Genomic DNA, 21443 nt, shown 5'->3' with positions numbered 1-21443 from the left:
CTGTTCTAGTAGCACATTGTCATCACTGCCATTAACAATCCTGCCAATATTTGTATCATCTGTGAACTTCGACCCTAAGCCTGATATACCTTCATCAATATCATTGAAAAATATACAAAACAAGAGTGGGCCCAACACTGAACCCTGTGGGACTCCATTAATAACATTAATCAAAGAAGACTTATTAGTGGACACTGTTGCATATGGAAGGGTAGTCTTCCATGCGCAACAGTGTCAAAATCTTTCCTGAAATCCATGTATATGATATCAAAATTATTTTTTGCATCCAGTTCCTTTGTAACCACATCATAGTATCCAATAAAATTTGTGACAAGACTTTCCCCTTAACAAACCCATGTTGTGTCTGAATTATTGCTGCTGTCTTGTCTAGATGATCCTGCAATGCATCTTTAACCAGTGTCTCCATTATTTTACCTGGAAGAGAACGGAAATTAACTGGTCTGTAATTACTCGTGTCACCTTTAGATCCCCCATGTGAATTGGGGATACATTTGTACATCACCAGTCTGTGGGGACTTCCCCTGGGTCCAAGGGTGCTCTTATAATTATAGCTAAGGATTTGCTTAGTTCTTTTGCCACCTCCTTTAATATAACCGGATAGATCCCATCCACTCCAGGTGCCTTTCTTATAGTTAACTTCAACAATTTCTCCTCCACTTTGCTCTCGGTTATTACAAAATCATTAAGCACCCTGTTCCAGTTTGATAAACTTCTGTCATTTTCCTTCCTTAATAACTCCGCATGTGTGAATGTAAATGCAAAATACTCATTCAGTTTGTTTGTTATCTGAGCAGGATTATCAACAGTATAATGCACGTGTAGCACATATCTGCCCTCTCACCATTGTACCACTCTCTATCAGGCACGAGAGACACATGAGTTAATCAGTACCCGTACTGATTGTGTCATACTATTTCTTTCTTTATTCTCCACTGTATTCAAAAAAAAATTTGACAGAAAAAAATTTATAATTCAACATATGGTAGACCGATAGTGAGCATTGTAAGGCATATAGAGTAAGTATACGTGCATTGTGACTAGTAAACCACCTACATTGAATACAAAGGAGAGATCTAAGCTATTTCGAAAGCGGAAGAAATTACAGCATGCAATGGAGTTGAACGTAGAATCCGGAGAAAATCCAATCACATCTTCAGAGCCTTACATCTCCCCAGAAATGTTAGAAGTGAATTTGGAAGGAGTCATGGACATTGATACTGCAAATGAAAAAATGAAGAGCTTTCGAAGCAGAGTCCTAAACGGAAAGCAAAGAAGCCAAAACCAGTTTCCAGAAGTTCAACCTGAAATCGTAGAACATGTAGTACACAGCCGGAGCAGCAACAATATTTTAGGAAACACCAAACCATCCATGCACAGTTTAAATGTACATTCCTTGATAATGATTTTGGTTCAGTCTGTTTTGTTTGTGTGTGTGTGTGTGTGTGTGTGTGTGTGTGTGTGTGTGTGTGTGTGTGTGTGTGTGTGTGTGTGTGTTCAAGAATGATGTGAAGATTGTAACAGCTCGAGATCGCCCTTTTCTTCAAATAGCATTTCCAAAATGAGGATGTAAGTGAAATATCGGCCTGGAACAGTTGTCGTGGCTGTCTGAGGAACAAAGTGATTCCACCACTATCGAAGTCAAATGGTTTTAAATATCATCTGATGCCACATCATTTTCCGAAACTAGATTTGGTAACAGAACGTCTTATATATCCAAAGCTCACATTCATGCAGATTCGTTTCCTGCGGCATTCATATGGTCAATACTTGATCCTCCGTCAAGTTATAAATAATCACCTAAAGAAGTTTCACTTAACTTCTGCAATGTGTGATCAACACACAAACACACACAGATGTTTTTAGCAATTTTTCCACTTGGGCCTTCAAGATCAGACCGGCTATTGAAAATCCAGCACTTCTTTTTGTTGTGAACCATTGAAGCAATGCTTCCTCGGCATTTGTAACCTTGCACTTTCTAATTTTTTAATCTTTTGTTCTTTTCCAGTGCCGGTACATAAACATGTTTATTCTTCCACAAAGTCAATTATTGTTGAAGAGGACAAAGAAACATTTTACACACTTCAAAATTTTTTCTACCACTTTCTAACTCACGAATAATTTCAACTTTTTTGCAAATTGAAAGACACTTTCTTTTGTTAGTAGACATGTTTCTGAAGGAAGGATTCATTTCTAACTGATTTTATTTAAAATGACAGTAAAGTGATCTGCATACAAAATTCTTTGAAGTCCCAAAATCATTACAAAATTCTTTGAAGTCCTGAAATGCACACAAAGTTCTTAGAAGTCCCATTGACAAAATTCTTAGAAGTCCCGAAATAAATTTATGGTTTAGTGAATACAAGACAATCTGTAAATAGGATAATGCAACAAGCGAAACGCCAATGCATTATTGTATAGACCCCGTCTCCAAAAGGACAAGATCATAAACTGGCCACTAGTCCGATGCAATGCGGTGGTCATAAAAGCTAAGTCACTCTTTTCATTTTTGTCTATTCCAACAATTGGGTTTTGTCGACCCCGAGCAATTAAGAATATTTGCAGAGTTACCAAAATTTGTTCGGTATATCTGTGTAGTACACTCGTTATAACAGCGAGCGATTGTATGGGAATATGCGTAAATTAAAATCATTATGGCTTTTTGCTCATTACAGCTGTGATCTTGTTATTTCTGTGCTCGTTATGACCAAGTTTGACTGTACTTGGATCTTAGGAAAGCTTTTGATTCTGTTGCACATGGAAGACTGCAGCACAAATTGAAGCAGTATGGCTTGGAGGCAAATTGCTGCTATGGATAAAGGGATGGGTTGAGCGAGAGAAGACAGAGTGTGGTAATCAATGATCACTGCTCTTTGTGGACTAATGTTATTAGTGGAGTCTCCCAGGGTTCACTGTTGGGTCCATTGTTGTTTTCTGTATTTATTAATGATATTGATGATGTAATATTAGGCTTAATGTATAAGTTTGAAGATGACACGAAGGTTAGCATGATTGTTAATCACACTACTGACAGTATGCTGCTGCAACAGGATTTAGAAAAGTTGAGCAGATGGGCTGAGCAGTGGCAACTGAAGTTTAACATTGACAAATGTAAAGTACTGAATATGAGTAGCAGTAACTCCAGAGTAACATATGTGTGGTACTACACTAACTTTCATTCTCTACCACTAACTGTGTGGTAGAGAATGAAAAGGACTTGGGGTTAATTATGCAGTCAAATATGAAGTTTTCTGAGCAGTGCAGACAGTCTGCAAAAGTAGTTCAATGTGTCTTGTCAATGATATACAGGAATTTTTCTAGCAGGGAAAAGGATGTGATTATTTCCTTGTATAAGGCAATATCAGGTCACCTTGAGTCTGGAGGCCACATTTTAGGAAGGATGTAGGAACAAAGTGTTGCTCTTATGAAGAAAGGCTTAAATTTTGCAAATTACAGTGTCTGAAGACTAGGCATGTGTGAGGTGATCTGATTGAAGTATATAAGGTCTTGAATGGTTTGAGCATGCTCAATGTTGATGGGATTTGTCCTCTTGCCCAAATTAATTACCTGAGGAGATGTAAATTCAAATTTGAGTAAAGACAGTTGTAGAATGGATGTACGGAAGTTTGCCTTTAGCCAGCGGTTGTTGGATTGCAGGAACAAACTTCCATCTGTCTTTGAACTTGACAGCTTAAGTAAATTCAAGGCAGAACTAGACAAAATGTGGAGCGAATGGATGGGAGAAATGGGAAGGTTGTTTTTTTTTTTTTTTTTTTTTTTTTGGCTGATGTTGTATAAGCGTACTTTCTTGCATCATATGCTAATGGTAATGTGTTACAGTAAATGAGCATTCAAACGGTTTCTGTAGGTTGCAGTGCTATTTGTCATTTTTTTTCTCTTTTGCATTCTCTTTCTTTATTTTACAAATTGGCTATTTTATGTATTTTGACTTTCATTGTCTGTTGGTGTTGATATGCTTTTTTCAATAATAAAAAAAAAGCATACGAAACCATTGAAGGAATTTGGTGTCAGTACTAGATTTTTGATAATAAATCACTGGATTCCTTGAAGCTTCATCACAATAATAATACAATATAATTTATATCTTGAATTAATTTCTCCTTGCAGTAAAGCAAAAGAAAACTTCTACTTGACTATAAATCTGTTTACAAATATCAGTATCTTTCATTTTCAGAAATGACAGTTTCATCATTTAAAATTTACTACATACTTTCCTTGTGTAGTGACTCCCTGTCAGCTTCATTGTAAGCCACAGGGGAAGTTTTTCTCAGTGATGTTGTCAGATACAGTAAAAGATGGAACGCCATGTAATCCAGGAACCCGAGACATGTGCATCAATGGTAAATGCAGGGTAAGAGTATAAATTAATAATTCATACCTAATATTTTTAAATAATAACAACAATGATATATTGAAAGGCTGTCTAAAACACAAAAATGCTACATGTAAACCAGCTTTGACTATGTCAAAATTGAATAGCAGCTTAAGTTTCTGACATTGAAAGCAACATTCCATTTTTTCTTGATGGTATTTTTCTTTGTTCCTTTCTTAAATTTCAACTACTCAGCTATTCAATTTGTTAACTGAAGTAAAGGTTGTTGATTATAATTTATCGACTTCTGCCATTGTCTTTATAATTTCTATCTTATGTTTTTAGTTTCAGTAAGAGAGAGAGAGAGAGAGAGAGAGAGAGAGAGAAAGAGAGAGAATGAATGTGGAAGACTTGTGTAAATTGTGAATAGAGAATATTGCCCATGTTCACAAAGAATTATTTATTATTTATTTTTTTTTTAACTAGGTGATTAAGTATCATGGTCTCTGTCAAATTAGCAAATTTTCTATGTAATGAATTTCATCATGCACTGTGAAGTATATCAGGTTTGCCACTTATTACTTGCTTGTTGAGGTCTGAGGTTGACCCTGCTGGAGACTGGAGGAATTCTTACAGGTCTCCTCAGTTGGGGGCATAGTTAGCTGACCTCAGGTGAAGGGAGTAGTGTTTGCAAGTGTTTCAGCTCACATATCATGCAAATTGACCAGTACACACCAGTATAGACATGTAATACATTGAAAGGGATCATACATTTAAAATCATATGAACTAGTGCAGTATAATCAATTGCTGTTCTGAGAAACCTCCAACCAACCAACTTCTTTAGTATTTTAAATTACTGAGAGATATCTAACTAAGTTTAAGATATTTATATCTAATATACATTAAGTAATAAAACTGTAATAGTGTCCATAATTTGAGTTATGCCATTCAGTGGCTTCTGCGCCAAATTAAAGTCTGTTGTAAATGCTGATAACTATAACTCTGCACCCTAGACCAATTTTCCTTGGGAGTACCCACATCACTACATTGTTTGTTCATTGCATGTGTCACTTATCTTCAAAGAAGAATGACAAAAAGAGTGGTAAATACACAGTAATGAGGCAGGAACGAATTAATGTGCATAATAATAAGTCAGGAACAGGATTCCCTCCATTTACAGGAATGGCAAGAAATGGGACTGATTTGTAACTGCCAACATTTTCTTAGAAACAAACTTGAGCAAGAGGTCTCAAAGACTGACTATTGGATGGATTGCATCAAATTTAATACTAACATTTTAAAGGATGTGGAAGGGGGGAAAAAGTTAAATTTCCTGGCAGTGGCTTTTGGGTTTGATTTCAGAACATGCTTAGAGTTATTCTCTGTGGCACTGTTTGTCACTGATTTGCTGAAAATCAAAGGATGTTACTTTTGAGACTGGACCATAGCATCTCTGGCTAGATTTATGTTACATAACAATAGTAGTAAAATATGCCGAAACTAAAAAATTACCTGCTAAAGCAGATTAACTTTTTAGTATGTTTTTATATAAAATGAATTGTTAGTATTTTTATATGAATTGAAGTTAATGATAGCAGTTAATTTAAAATGAATTACTGCACTAACTTACTAAATTTAATTTGTTTTATGCATATATATTTTCATCAGAACATTTGGATAGGCACTTGTATCTTGAGTGCAGTACTTTTATATTGGGAATTATTTCTATAATAGGACGCTTGCCTCCATTTTTTTTTAACTTTTCTTTTTATAAAATAGGCAAATTGACATGAAAAGAAGTCTTTTCAAAGGCTTCTTTTATCTCTCAAATTGTATGGCTATTGCTATAGTTTGCCTCAATGCCATATCATGAATGAGTTGCAATTCTCTAAAAGAGAAGTAAGTTGAACCTTCCAAATCCCAAGAGAAAGAACTAAACAAACTGTTAGCGAGGATGGACAGATAAACTTTTTTTTTTTTTTTTTTTTTTGGCTGATGCCATATAAGCTTGTGGCATCTCCCTTTTCCAGCTGCATTTAGGAAAATGGGTGAATCTGACAAACCATGAAGAATTAAATTTAATTCTGTGATTGGCCATTTACTAAAGCAGCATTAGAGCTGATTGTACAGAATTAAAATCTCAACTCAGTTTAAATTAAGTTTTGACCATGCTCCAGTGATTGATAAATTTTGCTATCGTGGAATTGTCTAATTGCTATTCATGTACAAGATTAGTATTTGATTGATAATAAGCAATGACTTACTGAGTTTCACGATGCACAATTCACACATAAATCATTAGACTGAGGTAATGGTTTACTAAACATGTTTACTGTTTTGTGAATAATTTTAGAACATTTATTTCATCCACTTGTATTTGTCCAAATGTTATATAATATAAAATTAAGTTAGTTAGTCATTTAGTTTTTAGGAGCATTAGCAAATAGACCATATTTCTCTGGGATGTGCGGTGGTCATTCCCTGACCTTTCCGCATCCTCTGTATTTGGTGGTGACGGGCTCGAACCCCGGTCTAATCAAGAAGCGTGTGCTACGCACTGCTGCTCCTTCCCACCTGGCTACAGAGGCACCATATAAAATTAAGTAGCTCAGGGGATTGTTGCCTCTCAAAATACAGTACACAAGTCCATATCTATAGTGGAAGATATCAAAGACTTACAACATTGGTAGTTCAATGAAGTGACTTTGTGAAGCTTTTCACCCTTCACCCCCTTCCAAAATATATTGTATTGTACAAAGTTTATTTTGGAAATGGAAAATGAGTAATAATTAATTACTTTACTGTTCTGTATATTAGTCTTTTGTGCACTTAGTACAATATGTTGCCAGTTTTTGGAGAGGTTTAGTATTGTTATTGTTCCCATCTGTGACAGGAGAAATTCTTTAAGCCTTTTCTGGGTGTAGTTAGCTGATCTCAGGCAAGGGAGCGGAGCCCTCTTTGAGTTATTTTGAGGTTTTTTTCTAACCACACAATGTACAAATAGACCTGTGCACATACGTTTCATACAAACAGAAGACTCTTGTCCTGTATTAGGATTAGTCACTCAGTATGGGGGGTGAATGGAAGATGACTATAAAAGGTGGCAGAATTGCTTCCCCACCCACCTCTGTGGTTGTGTAGCAGTCATCTCATGTTGTATTTACTGCATGTCACCTTTCTCTCTCCTCTCGAAAAAAGTCTACATTTGTAGTTTACTGTGTACAAAAGCTGTAATAAAGAAATGCAATGTTTTCATGGCTTATTTTTATGATAGATGGCCACTGGAAATTTGGAAAATTCTGATCCAGTGTATAATGATAGTCTTTTGTAATTTAATCCCCTTCTTCACAGAGGAAGGTGGATTAAATTTAAAATGTTATTTTAGTGTTTGTCACCTTATCAGTGGTAGGTTATTCACCCCATTAGTACAACAACTCACAACTTGGTGATGTTTTAAATAACTTACAAGATGAAATATCCCAAAAGGTGTGCAAATCAACAAAGCTGTTGAATGCTCTTAGCTCAATGTCACACAAACGTTTTTGGTTCCTTGTTTTATTGGTGGTTCCCCAAAATAAAATGTCATTTTGTTTTATTGTTATCAATAATATAACATTGTCATTGACAAAAAGAACAAGAATATTTCTAGTCTGCCTTCAAAATTTGCTCTTCCATGTTTCAAAGTGTTCAGGTTTCAAAAATAAAATTAAATTTATCTGCATGTCAGTTTCTGTGCAGTCTACCTGATACAAAATTGCTGTCCATGGATGTCTGTGGTACATAAACACTTACTCATAAGAGTCTGTATACCACAGTTGCATGCTACCCTTATCTGTGAATAAGAAGTTCACTTTGTAAGCTAAATCATCACTGATTGGAGTGGCTGACCTCCCACTGGCATGCCATGGGAGTTCAATGAAGTGACTTTGTGAAGCTTTTCACCCTTCACCCCCTTCCAAAATATATTGTATTTTGGAAATATAATGGCTATCTCTGGGTGGTGGGGGAGAGTAGTACCACTATACCTCCCTTTTATGTGTTATTTATTTGTAGTGTAGCATCGAGGCAGTGTGTGATTGTGTTCTCACAATTTATCTTTGAAAAGACTTCTCTTTTTGATTAATTTGCCTTTTCAGTAGAAGTTGAATGTAAGTCCTATTATAGAAATAATTATCCACAGGCAAGCTAAGCACATTCAGTAGCCAAAATTTGATTATGTTCGGAATGAATTTATATAAACATTGAAGGAATAACATTGGTAAAAAAATTGAAAAAATTTAAATAGAGAGCTGCAAGTATTTGGATTTATGAGACTGAAAACATTGATTTTAGGCTGAATTTAGGCTATTAAATTAAAATTAAAATAAAGTTACTTGAAATTGAGTTCATCTCATCAAAACTATTGCCTTTAATAAGCAGTATATTGTTTATCATAGTTAATTTTGCAATGTATTATGGAAAGAGAGACTGTTGATTAAATGCTCGAAATTGCATTAAATTGAAAGCAAGTGCAAAACAACTTGCTTCATTTTCTTTCTTTTTTTTTTTTTGGCCTGATTAAATTAAGTTATTATATATCTTTCTTTCTTTTTCTTCTTTATTTTATTTAAATTTATTTTTTTTGTCCAAAGAAAGTTGCCTGTGACTGGGGCATTGACTCAAATGCTCAAGAGGACCGCTGTGGTATCTGTCACGGAGATGGTACTTTATGCCGTACTATCAGAGGAAAGTTTGAACAGAAGCAAGGTTTGGGTGAGTTGCCTTTTTAAAATGAACTTCTATCATTAATTATCTTAAAAATATGTAATCTATATTTCAAGAAAATAAAAATTAAATTCATTGCTGATGTAAGTTAAAATGATATAACATAGTGTCGACATTTAATTGCATTAGAAAATGCACACTTAAGGATAAGTGTGTAAGTTCTTAATTATAGGTTGTAATCCATTTATTTTTTGTTTGATTGTTTTTCACATATGATCAAACATTTGCTTATATAGGAAAGTAAAAAAAAAAAAAAAAAAAAAAAAAAACACTGCCTATTTTTCATAACATACTTATGTGAAATCTAGGAGCAAGGAAATGAATCAGATTGGTTTACTTGATATCGATGGTTCAACTGTTGATGATCCTTCCCAGGTAGTTTACAAAAACTGAATGAGTATTTTGTATCTACATTCACACATGAGGAATTCTGTAGGGAAGCAGAGGCTAGAAGTTTATAAAACTCGAACAGGGAGCTAAATGATTTTGTAATAATTGAGAGCAAAGTGGAGGATAAATTGTTGAATTAAATATAAGAAAGGTACCTGGAGTGGATAAGATCTCTCCAGTTATATTAAAGGAATCAGTAAAGGAAGTAAGTAAACACTTAGCCATAATTATCAGAGCATCCTTGGATTCAGGGGAGGTCCCCATAGACTGGAGATATGCAAATGTATTCCCAATTCACAAAGGTGGAATCAAAGGGTTCAAAGGGTGGAATGAACAATTACAGACTTGTTAGTTTAACTTCTGTTCCAGGAAAAATAATGGAGTCACTGGTCAAAAAAAGCATTGCAGGGTCATCTAGACAAGACTGCAGTTATAGTTCTGATACAGCATAGGTTTGCTAAGTGGAAATCTTGTGTGACTGATTTGATTAAATACCATGATGTGGTCACAAAGGAACTGGATGAAAAAAAATAATTTTGATATCATATACTTGATTTCAGAAAAGCTTTTGTTACTGTTGCACATGAAAGGCTCCTGTACAAATTGGAGCAGTATGGAATTAAGGGCAAGTTGCTGTTATGGATAAAGGGATGGTTGAGTGGGAGATGACAGAGAGGGATAATCAGTGGACTGATAGATTAGTCCTCTTCATGGACTAATGTTATTAGTGGAGTCCCCATTGTTGTTATCTATATTTATGAATGTTATTGATGAATGTATAATTTCCAAGTTTCTTTATCATTCAGGTTCATTTGTTATCAATCAGGTTTAATGTCCAATTTTGTAGACTATATGAAAGTTGGCAGGGTCTAGAAAAGTTGAGCAAATGGACTGAGAGGTGGCAATTGAAGTTTAACATTGACAAATGCAAAATACAGCATATGGGTAGCAATAGGCCCAGAGTAACATACCAACTATGTGGTACTAAACTCAGGGTAGTGGAGAATGAAAAAGACTTGGGAGTAATTGTGCAGTTAGATACAAAGTTTTCTGAGCTGTGCAGACAGGCTGCCAGAGCAGTTCATGGGATCTTGTCACTGATATACAGGAATTTTGCTAGCAGGGATAAGATGATTATCTCTTTGTATAAGGCAATGGTCAGGGCACACCTTGAGTACTGTATACTGGTCTGAAGGCCTCAGAAGGATGTAGAGCTGCTGGAATGAGTACAGAGATTATGCACCTGAGGAGCATAAGTTCAAATTGAGGAAAGACAGTTGTAGAATAGATGTGTGGAAATTTGCCTTTAGCCAGCAGGTGGTTCATTGCTGTAACAAACTTCCATCTGTCGTTGTGGAAGTTGATAGCTTAAATAACTTTTAAGGAAGAACTGGACCAACTTTTGGTTTGGAGCTAATGGAGGGGTGAATTCGGATTTTTTTTTTTTTTTTTTTTTGCTGATGCATGCCTGTATTAATCCTAACATTGAGGAAGATTATGGAAGTTCTTAATTTTAAGTTGTGATTCATTTATTTTTTATTATTTTTTTTTAATTCCCTTAGAATGCTATTTTTCATTAACTGCCCATAACTCGTATTCAAGTCTAATACAAGCCATATAAAGTTTATATCAAATAACAAAAATAATTTTAGATTTAGGCTTCAGTAATAAAGAGGATATAAATATTAGCTGCTGTATAAGAACAGGTACATTGTATATTTTCTCTTCTTTTCAATTTATGATGACATCATCCATGTTGGATGATGTCACCATAGATTGAAAGAATATGGTTAACCTGGGTATTTTACTTAACAAAATCACATACAAATGCAATTCTTTTTGATGATAATCAAACAGTAATACAAGAAATTGAAAAATAATTACAAAATTCTCAATATCAGTATCAAAAAGTGAAACAATAAATAATATTTGCTAGGTAGAATTTTGCAAAATTAGGTGAGGAGTGGTTTATATGGTGGCTCATGGTCATTAGTTTAAAAGCAGAAATTCTTACACTAATTTCTTAACTGATAACTAACTATGAAAAGTCTGTACTGGTAAATAAAATTTGTATAAAAAAAAGACAAACATGATGAAAATCTGTTAAAAAAAAAAAAAAAAAAAGTTAAACATGCTTGAAAAATATCAAATACTGTATACATTAATACTGGAAATCAGACAGAATGGGAATGGGAACAGAATGCTCCTGGACCTATTAAAGAAGACATTCATGTTTACAGGTATGGAAATGGTAGCTCAGCCTTTACCTTTATGTTTGCATGTGAACATATATGTTGTGCTTATATTTATATATTAAAATATGCATAATTAATATTACTTAAGTATCACTTGACTGGCTAATTTATTTAATTTGTAGGCTATGTGCCAGTAGTAAAAATTCCAGAAGGAGCACGTAACATAAGACTAGAAGAGGTGGAAGATGCAAGTAATTATATAGCTATACAAGGGAAAGATGGAGAGTTTTATTTAAATGGACGATGGTTTATTCAATGGAGTGGAGAATATCGTGCAGCAGGCACCATGTTTTATTATCAACGAGAAAAAGAAAAAGAATCTCTTCATGCTCCTGGACCTATTAAAGAAGACATTCATGTTTTAGTAATTATGTAGTTCTTATTATGATTTCATATAATGTATTTAGGTTATATACATTTTTAGGTGACTATGTTATGTTTCTTACAGGGTCTTACCAAAAAGAAACTCCTGTTTTAATTATATATATTTACTGAAACAAGGCATACATAAATATTTTTGCTGGCTCTGATTTCAGCAGTCTTTGCAGGATATGTTGCCCCCTTGTGATTACTTAATAAAAGCAGTACTGAGTAAGATGGCACACAGTAGAGCAGCTTATATTCTTAATGAAACAGTTTTGCCAAAATGCTGTCTAGCACTCACATTTTACACATTTTTGTGTAAAATGTGAGTGCTAGACAGCTCAAAGCAGGTCTACAATAAATAGATTAGTTAACAAGTTTAATATTAAGTCTATGGCTGATCATTAAACAAACAGAGTATTGTCAGTAAAAATAAGGTATTCAAAACAAAGATACATTGTGCATGTTCAGCATGCACTGTTGGGAGGTCCTGGAAAATCTGTAAAATGGCTTTCACAATTTGAATTAGGAGAATCACCAACATACAGGATTATTCCAACATATATAAAATAGAAGATTCAGTTTTTTGTATTGCATGTGCTGCTCTAATAAGCATATAATTTAAGGATAAAGACCATTTTCATCTGAATGGCTGCATTCAGATGAAAATGGTCCAAATGGTCCAAATGAAAATGGTCAAAATGGATGAAAATTCCAGCCAGAGTTTCTTGAACATCATTCAAGAAACTCTGGCTGGAATAATTGAACATTCACAAAAATGATTATGCAATTTTGGATGCCAGTGGTGCACATATGGGCTAAAGAAAATCCACATAAAATAATGAATATTAAATTGTACTCTGAGAAAATGCAGCTTTTGGTATCATTAGATCAATTTTGTTGATATTGTGACTATTATCTACATTTTCTTGAAGAAGAGTTTAGCCCATTTCTCCAAAATATGGGTATAAATTTTGACTAAATATTTTTTAAATATGATGGGATATGACCACATATAACAAATGCAGTGTTGTTCGCAGTGATCATTCACTGCCAAGGTTTGTTTAATTAATTTCCTGCACATTTTAGATGTGGATTGTTCTTGCTACCATACTTTACAGATCTGAACCAATGTGACTTTTTTTTTTTTTTTTTAACTTAAGGATACTATTTACAGAAACAATCCATGCTCAACTCTCAAAGACTAGAGAAAGAAATTTAACATCTGTGAACATCATTCAAGAAACTCTGGCTGGAATAATTGAACATTCACAAAAATGATTATGCAATTTTGGATACCAGTGGTGCACATATTGTTTTCATGTAATTGTCACTGTCCCAAGACTGCTGAGTTCAAAAACAATAAACACATTCGTATATGTTATGTATTGTGCAGTACATATATTTAATTAATATTGGAGAATCTTTTTGTAAAGACCTTGTAGTTATTATAATTAACCTGTTGGTACTCACTGTTGGTCTACTAGACCCAGATCAAATGGACTTAGCATATTATGGCCCAATGTGCCATAAAAACTTAAACCAACCAACCCAGATCAAATTTCAGCAATTTTGTGCTGTTCATCTACTCCATCCACACAGCTGAAACTCTTAGTACCTTTCAACAAAAATGTTATCTTTGATTTCCCCATTTAAAATTACACAAATCTCATCTCCAATAAAAACAGGGAAAACATTGGATCAAGTATGAAATGTTACCAAGCCTTTTTAGTTTATTACCAGCATAAATGAATAGGAGGGCTCTCACTAAACTGGCATTTTGCCAGATTTTTGAATCATCTGCAGTTTGTGCATTTACTTACTGTAATAATGAATAATTAGCTAGTGTGTGGCAGCTGCAGCTGGTTTACTCAGCTAAGACATGCTTTCACGTGTTTAGATCAGAACATGTGAAAAGAAACTATACTATAATAGTTCCTTTACATGCAAATAAAAATAAAATTTGTTTCTCGTGATGAATTGTTTTTTGAAAAAAAATTATTATACTTCCTTTCTTTCTTCAGTGTGTATTTCATCTACTAACAAAATTTTGAAGAAATTCATCTATTGGCAGCCTCATTATAAATTGCAAAAATTGGTGTCAAATGTAAAACACCACATTACCCACTGAATAAAAATGAAGTTGGTGGTTCCAGCTAAGCGCAGTCTTGGTTCATTGTTTTGTATGATAGGCCTCTGATTTACCATCCTGATTTGGCATCAGCTTATCACTCAGCCTATGACCCCATCACTCAAATCTCAAGATGCGGTTCAAATATCATTGCCAGAATCATATAGTTGTTAAGGTACTTGTACATCAAAAGCAACCAGAGAAAATTGCTCAGTCTTCCTTTATTTTATCACTTTTTGCTTCCATTCTTATCTACTGTCTTATGGAAAAAATGTAGAACTACACTTATAAAGCCATTACTTCACTTAATAAAATTGGTATTTGAAAGTAGAATCTATCCAGCTCAACTGAAAAAGGCCTTTGTTACCCCTCTTTACAAAAAAGGAGACCCATCCTCACCTAACAATTACAGACCAGTTTGTCAATTGAATACACTCTCAAAGATAATTGAATCCATTGTAATGAAGCAGCTATTTAACTTTATGAAACTTAATTTGTCAGATTACTCTCACGGATTTATCAAGGGTCGTTCCACCTGCACAGATATGATCTCATTTGTTTCGAACATATCCCAGGCACTTGACGAAGGAATACAAGTCGACTCCATCTTCCTTGATTTAAGCAAAGCCTTTGACAAGGTAGTCCATCAGAGACTAATCAACAAACTGCATCACTATGGCCTCAGAGGACAAGCACTAAACTGGATTGAAAACTACTTGGAAGGTAGAGTTGTTGTTGTTGTTATTTGGTTTTTAGGAGCATTAGCAACTAAGGCCATATTGCTCCGGGATATGCGGTGGTCATTCCCTGAATGACCTTTCCGCATCCTCCGTGTTTGGTGGTGACGGGCTCGAACCCCGGTCTAATCAAGAAGCGTGTGCTACGCACTGCTGCTCCTTCCCACCTGGCTACGGAGGCGCCGGAAGGTAGAGAAATGTCATTTAAAGGTAAAACCTCATATCCTTTCAGTCCTGAAATTGGTGTCTCACAGGGTTCATCCTTAGGCCCGCTATTATTTCTTATCTACATCAATGACCTGCCAAGCACCCTTGGAGACTACCAAATCAAAATCAACGTATTTGCAGACGACATAAAAATCTATAAAGCAATTCGCAGTACCAATGACTGCATCATCCTAAACGAAGCTCTTCAACGAGTTATTCAGTGGCTGAAGGAGAACAAAATGACAGTCAATGAAAACAAGTGTGAGCTGATGAGCTTTGCTAATGCACACAAGAAAAACAAACTTAATTTTTCTTATTGTATCAACAACAAGGCAATCATGATGCCCATGTCTCTAACATTGTGAAGGCAGCTAGCAAACAACTAGGTTTCCTGAAAAGAATTAACCGAGAATTCAATCAATTGGCACTTTTCATCTTTCTTTACAAAATCTATGTTAGGCCAGCCCTAGAATTTGCCTCACAGGTCTGGTCCCCACATGTTGCTTATCAAAAATTAGAAATTGAAAATATTTAAAAAAGAGCAATCCAATATGTTTGCTTTAAAAGTGGCCTTGAATACAATGAAAAATCCTACCAAGAGTGGTGTGTATTCTTTGGACTCGAAACGCTGGAAAAAAGAAGAGATAAAGCCGACTTACTCCTTCTTAACCAGCTGTTAAATGGTACCCTGAATTGCCCTCATCTCGTCTCACAAATAAATTTCAACGCTCTGACAAGAGCGTTAAGAAACCATCCACTGCTGAAACCATCCTATGTGAGATCAAATTATGGATACTACAACTTCTACAACAGGATTGCAAGATCAATGAACAAAGCAAATGTGGAGATATTTGACACCCCCCGACACTTCAAGAGGCAACTGAAATTGCTAACCTCATCTGATACCTGACTTAAAATGGACTCTTCTTGCAAGTTCAAAGACTCTGATTGTGTAATGTGTGTGAAGAAATACCAGGCTCTGCCTTACTCCTACCTGTTCACTTAAATAGGACGGATGAGTCCTACTTTTACTTAGTTTTATTTTATATGTACATTTACTTTTTTCTTTACTTTGGGAAATGTATACTCCAAGCTTCTGCTTTGAAGCTGTGTAATAATGCCTTGTAGCTGCTCCCTCAGGCTCGTTTGTTTGCTGTTTTGTAGCTGTTAACAATAATAATAATAATAATAATGATGAGACCACTTTGGGTTGTATATTAGCATTAGAAGAGGCATATGATGCTAGAAAGCAAGCTTATACAGCATTAGCAAAAAAAACCATTCCCATTTTACCCTTTCATTCACTAAAAGTTTGTCCAGTTCTTCCTTGACTTTATTTAAGCTATCAACTTTCACAATGACAGATGGAAGTTTGTTCCAGCAATCAACTACCGCTGGCTAAAGGCAAATTTCAGCACATCTATTCTACAACTGTCCTTCCTCAATTTGAATTTATGCCACTCTCAGGGTCATAATCTGAGCAAAAGGAAAAATCCCATCAGCATTGAACCTGCCCAAACCAGTCAAGGCCTTGTACACCTCAATCAGATCGTCTCACAGGTGCCTAGCCTCCAGATGCTGCAATTTGAAGAAATTAAGCCTTTCTTGGAAAGAAGACCCTTTCGGTTGATATTCTCTGTATTTGTTCTAGCAATTCTACTTACTTCCTAAAATGAGACTTCCAGATCTGTATGTAGTATTCAAGGTGTGGCCTGACCATTGTCTTATACAAAGGGATAATCACCTCCTTTCCCTACTAGCAAAATTCCTGTATATCATTGACAAGACTCCATGATTTGGCAGCTCTGGCGGCCTTTCTGAACTGCTCAGAAAATTTCATATCTACTGCTCAATTATCCCCAGGTCCTTTTCATTCTCTACCACCCCTCTGAGTGTAGTACCACACAGTTGGTATGTTTCTCTGGGGTTACTGCTACCCTTATGCAGTACTTTACATTTGTCAATGATAAATGTCAGTTGCCACGTCTCAGACCATCTGTCCAACTTTTCTAGATCCTGTTGCAGTAGCTTACTGCCATTAGTAGTGGCATGTGATGCAAGAAAGCAAGTGTATGAGCTTATGCAGCATCAGCCAAAACAAAAAAAAAAAAAAAAAAATCCCTCCAAAATTTCTGTCCGGTTTCTCCTTAAATTTATTTAACCTATCAACTTCCACAACAACAGATGGAAGTTTGTTCCAACAATTAACCACCCGCTGGCTAAAGGCAAATTTCCGCATATCTATTCTACATCTGTCTTTTCTTAATTTGAATTTATGCCCCCTTAGGTTTGTAATCTGAACAAGTGGAAGGATGCCATCAGAATTCAGCATGCTCAACCCATTCAAAGCCTTATACACCTCAATCAGATAACCGCACAGGTGCCTAGTCTCCAGCCACTGCAATTTGCAGAACTTAAGCCTCTCTTGGTAAGAGGATCCCTTCATTTCCCTCACCAATCTTGTTGCCCTTCTCTGTACACGCTCAAGTAAATCTACATCCTTCCTAAAATGAGGCCCCCAGACTTGTACGCAGTACTCAAGGCGTGGCCTGACCATTGCCTTATACAGAGGGATAATCACCTCCTTTTCACTGCTAGCAAAATTCCTATATATCATTGACAAAACCCCATGACCTGCCCTGGCAGCCTGTGCTCATTTCTCAGAAAACTTCATATCTGACTGCACAATTATTCCCAGGTCTTTTTCATTTTCTACCACCTTAAGTGTAGTACCACACAGTTAGTACGTTTCTCTGGGGTTTACTTCTACCCATATGCAGTACTTTGCATTTGTCAAGGTTAAACTTCAGTTGCCACTTCTTAGCCCATCTGCCCAAATTTTCTAGATCCTGTTGCAGTAGCACACTGCCATTACTGTCATTAACAACCCTGCCAACCTTTGTATCATCTGCAAACTTCGACACTAAGCCTGATATACCTGATATCAAAATTATTTTTTGCATCCAGTTCCTTTGTAACCACATCATAATATCCTGTCAAATTTGTCACACAAGACTTTCCCTTAACAAACCCATGCTCTGTGTGAATTATTGCTGCAGTCTTGTCTAGATGATCCTGGAATGCATCTTTAACCAGTGACTCCATTATTTTCCCCAGAACAGAAGTTAAACTAACAGGTGTTAATTACTCGTGTCACCCTTCGATCCCCCTTTGTGAACTGGGGATACATTTGCACATCTCCAGTCCGTGGGGACCTCCCCTGAGTCCAAGGATGCTCTAATAATTATGGCTACGGATTTGCTTAGTTGCTTTGCCATCTCCTTTAATATAACTGGATAGATCCCATCCACCCCAGGTGCCTTTCTTATGTTTAACTTCAACAATTTCTCCTCCACTTTGCTCTCAGTTATTAGAAAATCATTAAGCACCCTGCTACAATTTGATAACCTTCTGCCATTTTCAAACCTTAATAACTCCTCATGTGTGAATGTAGATGCAAAATACCTATTCAGTTTGTTTGCTATCTGAGCAGGATCATCAACAGTCGAACCATCGATAACAAGTGGAACAATCAGATTCAACCCCTTCCTTTTAGAGTTTATATAAGTAAAGAAATCCTTGCTGTTTTTCTTAGCATCCTTTGCCAAAGATTTCTCGTAATCTGCTTTCACCTGCCTAACGTCCTTTGTGACCTGATTACAGACTAGCTTATATCTGCCATAGGCTTCTGAGTGGCTTGATAATTTATATGCATCCTATGCATTTTTCTTCTGTGTCACGAGTCTCATTAGTTCATTTGATAATCATTTAGGTCTAAACCTTGAACAATATTTCTTAATAGGTATGAAACTTTTAGTAGCTTTCACGATTAATTCCATGAATGCTTCCCACTTAGAATTTACTCTTGGTAACATCGTCAGTTGATCCCACTGTACACAATTTAAAAACTGTCTGAGACCACTGTACTCACCTTTACAGAAACAAAAACCTTTCCTTTATCCCCGATGGTAATTATATCTTTAAGTAAATCTCACCTCAGTTTACTTTGATCACTGCCACCTAGTGGTTCCTTTATCTGCAAATTCTTAATACATGAATGATCACTGCTGATAACCAGATCAAGAGTATTACCCTCTCTGGTTGCCTGTCGAACATGCTGCTGCAGAAAACAATCATCCAATAAATCTACAAAAGTCTTACTAGTGTGTGAGTGATCAACCCACAAGTTCCAGTCAATATCTGGGAAGTTAAAATCCACTCCCCCATTATAACACAATCTGATTTACTAGCCCACTCTATTTCTCTGTACAATTGTTCATTGTACTCATTCGAGTCATTAGTCCTATAACACACTCTTACTCTTATTTTTGCTTTCGCAGTGCTTATGTCACACCAAACTGACTCAACAGTGCACTGTCATTAACAACTCTGTAAATCTTTGTATAGTCTGCAAACTTAGACATTAAGCCTGATATATCTTTATCAATACCATTGATAAATACAGAAAAAACAATGGACTCAACACTGAACCCTGAGTGCCTTATGTTTAATTTCAACAATTTCTCCTCCACTTTGTTCTCGGTTTTACAAAATCATTTAGTTCCTTGTTAGGGTTTGATAAACTTTTGGCATCCCCCTCCCTAATTAACTCATCATGTTTTCATGTTTGAATGTAGATGCAAAATACTCGTTCAGTTTGTCAGATATTTGAGCAGGATCATCAATGTATGAACCATCGATATCAAGTAAACCAATCCAATTCATCCCCTTGCTTCTAGATTTTACATAAGTATGTTATGAAAAATAGCATGTATTACTTTCCTTCTAGAGTTTATATAAGTAAAGAAGTCTTTATTGTTTTTTTTTTTAATCCTTTGCCAAAAATTTCTTGTAATCTTCCTTTGCTTCTCTAATCTCCTTTGTGACTTGATTACAGACTAGCTTATATATATCATAGGTGTCTGTGTCGCCTGATAATTTATATGCATCTCATGCATTTTTGCCACAAGTCTTATTAGTTCATCTGACATCCATTTGGGCCTAAACTTTGGTCAGTATTTCTTAGTTGGTATGATAAGCCTAGTAGCTTCCAAGATTAATTCCTTGAATGTTTTCCACTTAGAATTTGCTGTTGGTAATATCATTACCAACAGCAAATGCTGTTGGTCCCACTGTAATATGCTGTTGGTCCCACTGTATAGAATTTAAAAACTGTCTGAGACCACTGTGGTCACTTTAACGAAAACAGAAACCCTTCCCTCTACCCCTGATGGTAGTTACATCTTTAAGTAAATATGTGCACTTCTTGCCAAAAATAACACGCCTATGCACCTTACGAAGTTAACATCTGTTCCATATGAAACTTTACCTGCATCACCCCTATTGCCTATGCTAACTCTATGATCAAGCAGTTTTAGAAAGTGCTATAGGTTTTTCCATGGTCACTTCAGTTATAGCCAATATGGTAATGGAGTACATAATATGAACCATATTACAGGTAACCCTCATATAACACGGTAGTTAGGTTCCTATAAAATGCCATGTTGTGTGACACCATGTTATGCGGGACTAAGAAAATGTACAAAATGGGAGGTTACATTTCAAAAGCTAACAAAAGTATACCATTTCGTTAACAAAACTAACAAAAATACACTATTCTAGATTTCGTGTATCTTCTGCTCTCTTTAAAAAATCAGTAACTGGGTTTGTTTGCTTTTGCTTGATAAATCTTTGTGAATTTCATCATATGGAACTAAGCATTTTAGAAGCTACCTTTTGAACTTTGGGCTCCTTTCATTCAAAAAATAAGATTCTAATTGCTTGGCTAACTTTATTTTATGCCTTCCTGTATGCTCTATAGTGTAAAATTTTGAATTTTAGAATTTTCATCTGTGCTGTCATCCTCTAAATTGATTTGGTTTTACCATCCATGCCATTTCCACCAAATCTGCTTTGCCAGCCTCTTTTTCTACCAGTAATCATATCTTTTTTACTTTTTTTTTTTTTTTTTTTTTTTTTAGGAGCATTGGCGACTAAGGCCATGTTAATCTGTGTATATTGTCTATAAATTGAGGTCTATTTTCTGTTTTGCTGGAAGAAAAACCCGAGTTTCCAGGAGAAAAAAAACCATGCTACCCTCTCTCGAGCCCGAATAACTCGCCCATGTTGTGAAAAAGACCCAAAAAATTCCTCCCATCATCGGCAGGATTTGAACTCTGGTCTTTTCCACCCAGTGTGGGGAGGAGGGCGATTCTGTCAACTGTGCTACCCATGAGGCTTCAG

At 35.6% G+C, this 21443-nt stretch overlaps 1 protein-coding gene across 1 annotated transcript in view; it reads left to right on the top strand.

The window, feature by feature from the left end:
* LOC150080606 (A disintegrin and metalloproteinase with thrombospondin motifs 6-like) overlaps positions 1-21443 on the top strand; it is a 518673-nt gene that overhangs the window by 368046 nt on the left and 129184 nt on the right. The window contains exons 14-16 of the mRNA XM_090381965.1: positions 4263-4390; positions 8985-9105; positions 11885-12126. Of these exons, the coding sequence (XP_090238091.1) occupies positions 4263-4390; positions 8985-9105; positions 11885-12126 (491 nt within the window). The remainder of the gene's footprint in view (positions 1-4262; positions 4391-8984; positions 9106-11884; positions 12127-21443) is intronic.

This window comes from Mastigoproctus giganteus, chromosome 9 (genome assembly GCF_048544385.1).
Source record: "Mastigoproctus giganteus isolate SK-2022 chromosome 9, ASM4854438v1, whole genome shotgun sequence".
Taxonomy (NCBI): Eukaryota; Metazoa; Arthropoda; class Arachnida; order Uropygi; family Thelyphonidae; genus Mastigoproctus; species Mastigoproctus giganteus.
The sequence above is the reverse complement of the archived record's forward strand: the minus strand, read 5'-3'. Positions and strand labels throughout refer to the sequence as shown.